Source organism: Panulirus ornatus, chromosome 9 (assembly GCF_036320965.1).
Source record: "Panulirus ornatus isolate Po-2019 chromosome 9, ASM3632096v1, whole genome shotgun sequence".
Classification (NCBI taxonomy): Eukaryota; Metazoa; Arthropoda; class Malacostraca; order Decapoda; family Palinuridae; genus Panulirus; species Panulirus ornatus.
Genome location: NC_092232.1, coordinates 13,918,815 through 13,931,102, shown reverse-complemented (window position 1 = coordinate 13,931,102; position 12,288 = coordinate 13,918,815). Strand labels below are relative to the sequence as shown.

Here is a 12,288-nt window from a genome sequence, read left to right as displayed (position 1 = left end):
GGTCATATTTTCTTGTTATTTGGACAAAGGCTTCCATCCACACCTACTCATGGAAGCCAATTCAAGCGTTTCCTTGTATGGATTCCAACCTTCCAACCATCGACCGACTATATGTTTTTTTTTCTTTGTGTCTATCTGTGTACCTATTGCAGTCCGTCATGCTGTATGTCTGTCTATTGAGCAAAATAGACTTATTATCATGTTTCCAGTCTATTCACTTGATACAGATCCTAAGCTTTGATATCCCTTCTAGTACATATAAAGTATCCAAGACACTATAGAAGATCTGTGCAGTGTTCAGCACACAGCGTCGAGGATTAAGAGCAATATTCGGCACAGTGTCAAGAATTGATGCGATATTCAGTACAAAGTCGAGGCCAGATGCGATATTCAGTACAGTGTCGAGGCCAGATGCGATATTCAGTACAATGTCGAGGACAGAAACGATATTCAGTACAATGTCGAGGACAGAAACGATATTCAGTACAATGTCGAGGACAGAAACGATATTCAGTACAATGTCGAGGACAGGTGCGATATTCAGTACAATGTCAAGGACAGAAACGATATTCAATACAATGTCGAGGACAGAAACGATATTCAGTACAATGTCAAGGACAGATGCGATATTCAGTACAATGTCAAGGACAGAAACGATATTCAGTACAATGTCAAGGACAGATGCGATATTCAGTACAATGTCAAGGACAGAAACGATATTCAGTACAATGTCAAGGACAGATGCGATATTCAGTACACCGTCGAGAACTGACGATATAACCAATACACTGAGGAAGATTAATGCAATACAATGACTGACAGTATTTGAAAGATTAATCAAAAAAAAAGGATTCAGAAAACTGTGGAAGATTAATACAATGTTCAACACCGTGTAGAGAATCAATATATGATTCATCGCAAGCTGGAGGATTAATCAATTAAGCCACGCTTTGGAAAGGATCAATACAATGTTCAGCACACTATGTGTGATCTGTACGACATCAAACGCGCCGTGGGAGATTCATACAGTGTTCAACAAAAGATGTAGAAGTGTTAGCTAAGCAATCAATACACTGTAGATGATTGAGACAGTAGAAAAAATTCACTTTTCTGTATTGATACAAAATATTGATACGTGGGTAGATTATACAATTCTATTTATCCAGATATCTACTCTTCCTGGGTATTGTATGTATCTACTTCAAGTTTAAAACATAGCTTTAGTTTAGTTACAATTTTATTGACGATGGAAGTCAAAGGGAATCCAGTTTTGTACATACACATCGAAGATGTAAATCAAGATGTAAATCCAACATACACATCGAAGATGTAAATCGAGATGTAAATCCAACATACACATCGAAGATGTAAATCGAGATGTAAATCCAACATACACATCGAAGATGTAAATCGCGATGTAAATCCAACATACACATCGAAGATGTAAATCGAGATGTAAATCCAACATACACATCGAAGATGTAAATCGAGATGTAAATCCAACATACACATCGAAGATGTAAATCGAGATGTAAATCCAACATACATATCGAAGATGTAAATCGAGATGTAAATCCAACATACACATCGAAGTTGTAAATCGAGATGTAAATTCACATCTTTGTTGCGTTTGTGAACGTGTGCTGAAAACATGGGAACCAGAGTCGTCTACCCACCAAGTTCTATGTAAACATATTGTTCACGTTGTACATATGCTGTACACACGTTGTACACACGTTGTACACGTTGTACACACGTTGTCCACATGGTGAACACACGTTGTCCACATGGTGAACACACGTTGTGCACAGGTACACATGGTGAACACAGGTTGTACACATGGTGAACACGTTGTGCACATGATGATCACACGTTGTACACACGTTGCACACGTTGTACACATGGTGAACACACGTTGTGCACATGGTGATCACACGTTGTACACACGTTCCACACATAGTGAACACACGTTGTACACATGGTGAACACACGTTGTGCACATGGTCAACACACTATGGACACACGTTGCACACATGATGACCACACGTTGTACACACATTGTACACATGGTGAACGCAGGGTTGTACAGACTTAGCACACTAGCTGTGCACATGTACACGTGCACTTGTCCATGGATCCCTGTGTCCTGGAGTGTGCCGTAACTTCCCTTGTGTACCAGGATGTCAAACGTGAGCTAAGGCAGCGCCCTCTGTCAAGATCATATACTTGCCTTTCTTTCTAATTTTCTCTTTGTCCAGTTCCGCGTTAAGTGAATCCCAGGTTCGGAGAAATTCTCCTTTTCCCTCCTCCTCCTTGTCTGCGACGTCATCGGCAGATAATAATGTGTCCCTTCCTCTCGACCGCGAGCATCGCCCTGTGTGAATTATCTGCCCAGAAGAAGACAACGGGGACAGAACCTCGTGCGGCAGAGCGTTGAAGCGTGTGTGACGCCCAGGGGCGGTAACTTAGTTACGGTTGTCGGCCCACAGAGGGCATTGGAGAGGACTCCTCTTAATTAGCCCAGGTGACGTTGGTATATGTAACTTCCATTCAGTTTGGATGATCACGGAACGTGAACACGTGAGGATCTTCTTCTCCGGTCTTGGTTTCAAGACGAGCCATGGACAGTAAGTTCTGTTTCATCTCGTAGCGTGTTAATGGGACGGTAACCTGAGAAAGAGGGAGTCTTGTTTACATGTCGAGATTTGGTTTTCTTCCAAACAGTTGCTCCGTTTATACAAAGGATTGTATCCGTCTTTGTATGGAGTACTGCTCTCACATCTGGGTTGGTTGTAACATCCTTACTTGGTAGAGTTGAGTCGAAAGCGATCCGACTCATCAGCTCTCCAAGGATAACTTCAGATCTTGGCCCGCTTGCCCTACACCGCAATGTTGGTTGACTTTCCCGCTTCTTTAGGTGTTACTTTGGTTTTTGCTCCCGAGGGCTGGCTGCTTGTGTACCCCCATTGCCTACTAAACCACACAATTTTCGGCAAGCTGCTGCGTCACATGATTGGTGTGTGGCTCCTGGCAACTCAAGAGTGGGCCGTTTTGATAACTGTTTCTTTCCCTATATGTCGAAGCTTTGGAACTCTCCACCCTCTCATGTCTTTCCCAATAACATGACCTGACACATTTTAAAAGACAGGTTTTTACTTGCTCCAAAATTCGTAAATACTTTCCCTTATTCCTCCTTTTTCCCTTCCATTAATCTCTCTGTATTTCAATTAAGGCTCGGCTTTGAAGTTGACTTTTGTCCGTGACTGGAACCTCCGACGTAAAAAAAAAAAAAAAAAAAGAAATCTTTTTCTTTTCTACCAACATTAGAATTTTACTGTACAATCTTAACTTTGTTGTTTACATGTCGTTGACTTCCCCACGAAAAATACCATTTTCATTAATGTTGTACAGGAGAGTCAAAATAGGTGCCTCGACCTCTTACATTCTTCAGTAGATGAGGCTTGCGTGGGTCACACACTGAGTCATCCCCTTCAGTAGATGAGGCTTGCGTGGGTCACACACTGAGTCGTCCCCTTCAGTAGGTGAGGCTTGCGTGGGTCACACACTGAGTCGTCCTCCTCAGTAGGTGAGGCTTACGTGGGTCACACACTGAGTCGTCCCCTTCAGTAGGTGAGGCTTACGTGGGTCACACACTGAGTCGTCCCCTTCAGTAGGTGAGGCTTACGTGGGTCACACACTGAGTCGTCCTCCTCAGTAAGTGAGGCTTGCGTGGGTCACACACTGAGTCGTCCCCTTCAGTAGGTGAGGCTTACGTGGGTCACACCCTGAGTCGTCCCCTTCAGTAGGTGAGGCTTACATGGGTCACGCCCTGAGTCTAGTGAGGAGGACCCGGGAACCAGTGACTACTTTGAAGCCTCTTCGTCCCTCCTACACTCTGAAGGCGGTTAGACACCTTCTCTCAATCTTAATGAAATCGCGTTTTATGGGTTTCCGGCGGCTTCAGGGCTACGCACTACGAGAGAGCGGGATAAGGTAGGTTCCTCTGAGTCGAAATGGTCGTCGACGACGCTCTGTTCTTTTCCATTGGCTGATGCCGACACAGTCTTGTCGACTGTGACCTGCTGGCTGAGTCAGGGGACACCCTACGAACCAAACTGACATTAAGCAGTCTTCTGTCCCCTCAAGACCGACTTTCTGCGCCTCTCTTTCCCTGCTGTATACTGTACCTTCTTTTTACTGTACCTCCTGTTTGCTGTACCTCTCTTTCCCTATTGTTTACTGCAACTCCTGTTTACTATACCTCCCTTCTCTTACTGTTTACTGTACCTGCTGTTTGCTGTACCTCTCTTTTTTCCCTACTGTTTACTGTACCTGCTGTTTGCTGTACCTCTCTTTCCCTACTGTTTACTGTACCTGCTGTTTGCTGGACCTCTCTTCCCTACTGTTTACTATAACTCCTGTTTACTGTACCTCCCTTCCCTTACTGTTTACTGTACCTGCTGTTTCCTGTACCTCTGTTTCTCTACTGTTTACTGTACCTGCTGTTTGCTTGTACCTCTCTTTCTCTACTGTTTACTGTCCCAGCTGTTTGCTGTACCTCTCTATCCCTGCTTTTCACCTCCGACTAAAAACAAAATTTTGACCTCTCCTCCTCCCCCAGGTGCCACGGGCAGCTGACCAGTACGTACGAGAGCGCCAGTACGCGCAGGTTCCGGCTGGGTCGAGTGGACTGCATCAGAGCCAACACCCCGCAGGTGCTGGCCTGGTGTGAGGCTATGGTTCTCAATGCCCCGGTGAGTACATGGTCGACTCGACCACATATCAATAATGCACGAACCCATATATGTACACATACATGTACACATATGTAGCCACAGACCAATGTGTCTGTTTGTGTCTGCTTATATCAATAATGTACTTATGGACGAACCCATATATGTACATACATGTATACATATGTAGGCATAGACCATTGTGTCTGTCTGTGTCTGCTTATATGTGTGGGCGTGACATGTCACATGCCTGAGTGCCTTTGCATGCACACTCAAGCACACACAGTTACGCACATACGCCTATACACATATGCAGACAAACACACAGACTCATGTACGACTACTGCTTAACAGCTACTCAGTTGTTAAGAACATGGGATGAGGATCAGAGGAGGCTACCTGGAAATTACTCGAAGGTGAACAGGTTCTTTGAGAACATGAATTGTGAACACGGAAGTTTTATAACCAGTGTTACAGAAGGTTCTGCGAAGTTGACAGAATGAGAATGTGTGAGAATATGGGTAGAAATGGATGGAAAAATATTGGGCAAAAAAAAGGAGAGACGTGTTTCACGGAAAAGACTCGAAACGAAAAAAATAAGAACTCAGATGTTTCACGTGCAGGAGAAAAAATACATGACAGTAACCATCCAGGTTTTGAAAGACATGAAATCGCAGGGACGAGTACTGCAAGATAAGGAAGGAAGGAATAAGGAAGGAAGGAAGGAAAGAAGGAAGGAAGGAAGGAAGGAAGGAAGGAAGGAAGGAAGGAAGGAAGGAAGGAAGGAAGGAAGGAAGGAAGGAGAATCTTTGATAAGGTTAATTTGATGTTCTAGGACAAGAAAAAAAAATATACAGTCAGAACTTTTCCATAAGTTCGTCAGGAGCAGACTCTCGGTTAAGAAGCGGATAATCAGTTTTCTGGGAAACGTGGGGAAGAACTATTGAGGCTGAATACGATAATGATCGACGAAGTGGGTGGTAGGTTTGAAGATGTACTTACATCTGAGGAGGGAGGATCTTGCCCCAGCAGAGCAAGACGAGGTGGGATAGGATGAGGTGCTGAAAGGCATTGAGATTGACAAAGGCGTGACGAAGGTATTAGAACATTTTGTCCCATGTATGGCTCGTGGTCATGATGAACAGGAGTCACACCCAGACGAAGACAAGGAAAGTTGGATATGATCTAGGGTGCTCATAAAGATCATAGGGGGAGGACCTCCCATGGAATAGAAAGTGGGAAACAGAAATCTCAGAAAGAAAATGATATATACTGCAGCTTACATTGCAAAGTAAAAACCCAACATTTCTTCCTTGAATTATACTATAACCTTGGGCCTTCCACTGACACAAAATGCATGAGTGAAATTTTTTTAAGATCCTGACCTCCACTGCAGCCTTGAGTAAATGCTACGATTCTGCATATTATCATCTCTATTTCCTCCATGGCTTTCTCCCGACGCCACATCATACTTTGGTTCACTTATTGATTGCAATATCTACTAGAATTATACTTAAAATATAATGCTGAATAAAATGTTACGTAGATATATATATAAGACGTGAATACGCAACCACATCCGTAGTCCCTTAATTTTTCCTGATAATCGATAGATAATTTCAGACACGATTAACAGTCTTAGAGATCCGGAGGGAGGAAGAAATTCCCCAATCCCGGAGGATCCTGTCGTTCATATATCGGTAAATAATTGAAAAAAACAAACCCGCGAGGAGGGGATGGGTAGAGAAGGTGGAGAAAAGGGAGTAAGAGAAGGTGAAGGAAAGATGGAAGAATGAGATGGCAACAGAGGAAGGAAACGTGCAGGAATGTTGACGTGAATTGAGAGAGAGAGAGAGAGAGAGAGAGAGAGAGAGAGAGAGAGAGAGAGAGAGAGAGAGAGAGAGAGAGAGAGAGAGAGAGAGAGAGAGAGAGAGAGAGAGAGAGAGAGAGAGAGAGAGAGAGAGAGAGAGAGAGAGAGAGTGAAAGGTATTATTGCTAGAATGAAAATGAATTGGTAGAGGAAGGGGTAACTGGTGGACAGCCGAAGATGAGAGATGGCTAAAGGATAAAAAAAAAAAAAAGGGAATCAAGTTAATGATTTCGAAGCAGAAGTTTCTGGACGATATAAAAGAGTGAGTGAAGTAACAGAGTTACCCAAAAGTTTCGGTCCTTAAAAATTAGAAGGTACAGTAGTTTTCTCGTGGAGAAATCAAGGTGATTTCCACTTCAAAGTTCGGTAATCACTTCTTTCCTTCTCATTACACCATCAGGTCTACCATACGTTCATCCCTTCCCCATAGCCCCAAGGAACTAGGTTGGTAAAATTAAGTCGACCAGCTACCAGCTACCAGCAGATGGCTCCTCCCTACATAAATATTCTCTATGACTCACTGATACACAGGAAAATGGGTATGAAGGGCACGTAGTAAGGAGAACATAAAGATGACGCAGATATTTCATAGGAAAGTGTGAACGGGAAACACACTTTGATCCAATGTTGCCAGCCAAATACCCTAGGAAGGAAGTTCAAATCTGAATAAGAAGTTGAAGTTAGTGCAGCTTTTTGAACAACGTATTAATGATAACGGGTATCATTAAAGTAATTGTCGATCAGTAATTGAAGTGTATTGATATTAAAGGTGATGAAAGATAAGGCAAAAGTGATGGATAACGGGCATGTGGTAGCTGTTAAACTCTCTTCGAACAAAACGGTACGACCCTTGAGCAGAACGGTACGACCCTTGAACACAATGGTACGACCCTTGAACACAACGGTACGACCCTAGAACACAATGGTACGACCCTTAAACGCAACGGTACGACCATTGACCAGAACAGTACAACCCTTGAACATAACGGTGTGACCATTGAACATAACGGTGCGGCCATTAAACTTAACGGTACGACCCTTGAACAGAAGGTCACGACCCTTGAACACACCAGTACGACCTTGAGTACGACGTCAAGGTCTCTGAGGTTGATGGTATACCCCAGGTAGCACTCATGGATGTGACGACCTTGGCCTTGTAAAACCTGACCCCTCTCCTTTTAAGGGGTCAGCTTAGAGGTCATACCATCGTACCGATGGATCGTACCGTCGTGCAAGAAAGGTCGTACCGCTATATGCCAGGGTCGTACCGCCGTGCTCAAAGGGTAGATCATTAAAAAAAAAGGTGAAAGACTAAGGAAAACGAGCAAAACTTCCTATTTTGATCTCTCTTATCAACCTCCTCCCCTGGCGTCAGACATCTGTATACTCGTAAGTAAACCAGATAACTGAGACCATCTAAGGCTCTTTCAGTTGTCAGCTGGGTCTTCTGAAACCCTTGTCGAAAACATGCACTTCGTCCACGAAGCAAAAAGACTTCACCAACTGGATTCTGTTTTGGAATAACTCATGATTTCTAGACACGGTATTTTCAGCAAGCTATCGACACCTGTTGTGTAGAGTACTGTAAGATATTCCTCTTTCTAATGGACACGTTTTTTAGTTTTCGTTTTCTAGAACGTGCACGAGCGTATCTTGTGATTTGTAGAAATCATAAGCATTAAAGAATTCCCTTTGTATTGAAAGAAGCTATGAAAAAAAATTCACATCAGTGAAATTCTGGCTTTACTGGCCTGGAAGTGAAATTCCAGAAATTCCAGACATAATTCTCTTCTGGAGATGACGTGTCTTCTGTGTTTGTATGATTATGGTTTTCTATGTATTATTCAGCTTCTTTTCCTATTTTCTGATGATTTTTCTTTAAGAAACTACGTATTTTTTCCATTAACTTCCTCAATATAGTTTATTTTTCCATATATATATATATATATATATATATATATATATATATATATATATATATATATATATATATATATATATATATATATATATATATATATATATATATATATATATATATATATATATATATATATATATATATATATATATATATATATATATATATATATATATATATATATATATATATATATATATATATATATATATATATATATATATATATATATATATATATATATATATATATATATATATATATATATATATATATATATATATATATATATATATATATATATATATATATATATATATATATATATATATATATATATATATATATATATATATATATATATATATATATATATATATATATATATATATATATATATATATATATATATATATATATATATATATATATATATATATATATATATATATATATATATATATATATATATATATATATATATATATATATATATATATATATATATATATATATATATATATATATATATATATATATATATATATATATATATATATATATATATATATATATATATATATATATATATATATATATATATATATATATATATATATATATATATATATATATATATATATATATATATATATATATATATATATATATATATATATATATATATATATATATATATATATATATATATATATATATATATATATATATATATATATATATATATATATATGCTTATATATAACTAACATAAGAATGTCGAGAGACTTAACAACCCACAAGCCACAAAGTATACGGACATATAAACCTAAGTTTCATTAAAATTGCAACAAAAGTCTACGGTGTTACCCACCCATGTTTCACTACCGTCGTGGCTTTCCTGTGGACGCGCGACCCTGCTGTGCAGAGTACCGAGAGATCAGCGGGAGGAGGAGGTGTGGTCGTCTACACACTCACGCCTCACTGTCATAACGTGAAGACAAGACACACACACACACTACTATGGTACCTGGAGATAAAACCTATGAATATTATATCTTGATCGATGACCACAAGAAGGTTCTTGGGAGACTTGTGGTCAAGACTAGGTTAGGAAAGTTTAAGAAAAGTACGAGGGGTTTATGTTACTTTTATCAAACTATTTCAGTATTCTTATGTTTTGTTTTATATATATTATTTCCCCTCTTATGATTTTTACCTCTTTATGTTGTCTTTGTGTTTCTGTATGTGCTCCAGTTTCTTCGGAAACCTGGAAATGAGATGAAATTTCGAAATGTTTTGGTAAAATCATCTTTTTCTCATGCCTGCCTTTTTGTTCTTTTTTCTATATATTCTTTATGATCCACAACGGTGAAGAGCTTATCAAAGCTGAAATACAAGTCAGGTAAAGTACGCACAGTTAACGGGTGGCGTCTTGAACAACAGGTAAGACGACGTACGGGTCTCACACCTTCCCCCTCTAGTCATACAGCATGGGTTGCCCCGGGTGAACCTGGCTGTAGACACAGTCACCAGCATGGAGTACCACAGGGGAGCCAGTTGGAGACCCATGCCTCTCACGGGGTACTGAGCTTGGGGGGGGGACTGGTTGGAGAGCCGTGTCCAGAAACCTTCTTTCACACCGGCCTCATGACCCAGACAAGATGCATCCCAAACTAATCGTCTCTCTCTCTCTCCCTCTCTCTCTCTCTCTCTCTCTCTCTCTCTCTCTCTCTCTCTCTCTCTCTCTCTCTCTCTCTCTCTCTCTCTCTCTCTCTCTCTCTCTCTCTCTCTCTCTCCCCACACACTGTGGTCTGGGCTGTGAGTGAAAACTTCCCATCACAATGAAGGCTGTCTGAAAAACTTAACATGTGGCCTGGAGTTTCTCAGTTCCTTCCTTCTTAACGACAGAACCAAATGCAATTAGAGCCTCTCGTAATGTTATGGCGATACTAACTACGGTACTTAACCCACAACGACCGTTAGACCCTTACTAACGACGCTGAATGATCTCTATAGTTTCGCTATGGCTATGTTCTAACATGTTCTAACTCTCTAACCCAAGCCTGACTTCTCAGTCACGCTACAACCTGACCTGTATACATGGCAAGGATTATTATAGCAAGGTCATATTCTATGCAGAGGTTGAACTTGCAAGTGTGTCTGTACATATTTTCACCATTACAAGCTATGAAAATTCTTTGAATTTCTTTGCAAGTATTTTGATGTGTATTGTTCATTTCTTCTGTACAACCTGATAAGGAGATTCTTTTTTCTTTCGATAAGTTTGCAGTTACAAAAATTATCAATATTCTATATTTGTGGTGTTGACAGACACATAAACACGTAAATGTCAAATGACACTCAAATCTCGACCCTCAGCATGGCATGTGTCTTTCTGTTTAATCATGCAGCGCCTTGCCAACACTAACAATGTCCACATCATCTTTCACTCAAACTCAACCACCTCAACAGAGTGGACTCTTTCGAGCATAAACATTCACTGTACGATCCTTGGATATGATGGCGTGACCTTTCATATCTCTCGTACAGATCAGACCAAAGAAAGGTGAAGCCAACATGTGCACAAAGGTCGTACCGTCGTGATCAAGGGTCGTACCTCTGTAAGTCGTGGGACCAATGATTACATGTCACATGTGCACAAAGGTCGTACCGTCGTAATCAAGGGTCGTACCTCTGTAAGTCGTGGGACCAATGATTACATGTCATACTACCATACACCACCTCACTAACCACTTCATAACTATGCAATAACAATCTGCTACTGCTTAATAACTCCCTTTTTTTGGTGCTCTCCTCTCCCTCACCCTCTCCTTGGTCCCCCCCTTACCCTCTGTCTTTCCTCGCTCTTCCTCCCCTCCCTGGCCCGCTTGGCCAGCTGGCCGACCGTCTGGCCAAGTACGAGACGGCCCTCAAGCTCCAGACGGACATCATGGTCAACAACATTCTGGGGCGAGGGATAGACATCCACTTACTGGGGCTGAGGGAGATGGCTAGGGAGATGGGCATCTCCACACCCGAGATCTTCAGCCACAGCTCATACCAGGTCTCCAACCACTTCAGGCTCTCGACCAGTCAGGTAGGAGACCACTACGACATGAGGAGGTTACTCACATGATATGAGGAGATTACTCATACCATATGAGCAGGCTACTCATACGGTATGAGAAGGATACTCATACGGTATGAGGAGGCTACTCATACGGTATGAGCAGGCTACTCATACGATATGAGCAGGCTACTCATACGATACGAGGAGGCTACTCATAAGATATGAGGTTTTATCATACGATATGAGGAGGTTACTCATACTCTTCTTTTTAATCTTTTTTCTTCTGGGTTCTGAAGCTGGTCAAGAGAGGCCACAGATAGATGGATGATATGCATGTGATACCAACATTATATGTTGTTCTTCAAAACATGAAGTCTAAAATGTTACCAAGTTGTTTTCAAATCTATGATTCAACATTAGCATATCTAACTATGAAGTGTAGAATTCTGATATTGACCAGGATATGTTTTCTCTGTTAGATCTCTATATAACTCATGTTAGAATATATTTTAGATAAGATGGAATTGTCAGTCATTGATATTTTCTTTAATTCTTTCTCTATTATTCCTCTCATGGTGGGCTTTTATGATATATATTTTTCAATGATCATTTTCAGAATTTATGATTTGAACAGAAATTATTCATTTTCCTACTACAAGCATATTGTACTTTCTTTATAGGCTCTGATGGA

General features: G+C 40.4%; 1 protein-coding gene across 3 annotated transcripts in view; it reads left to right on the top strand.

Moving 5' to 3' along the window:
- The window catches only part of ChAT (Choline acetyltransferase), a 328,988-nt gene that overhangs the window by 311,223 nt on the left and 5,477 nt on the right, over positions 1 to 12,288 (top strand). For all 3 annotated transcript variants that reach the window (XM_071664727.1, XM_071664725.1, XM_071664726.1), the window contains exons 13-14: positions 4,622 to 4,754; positions 11,424 to 11,624. In XM_071664727.1, coding sequence (XP_071520828.1) covers positions 4,622 to 4,754; positions 11,424 to 11,624 — 334 coding nt within the window. The remainder of the gene's footprint in view (positions 1 to 4,621; positions 4,755 to 11,423; positions 11,625 to 12,288) is intronic.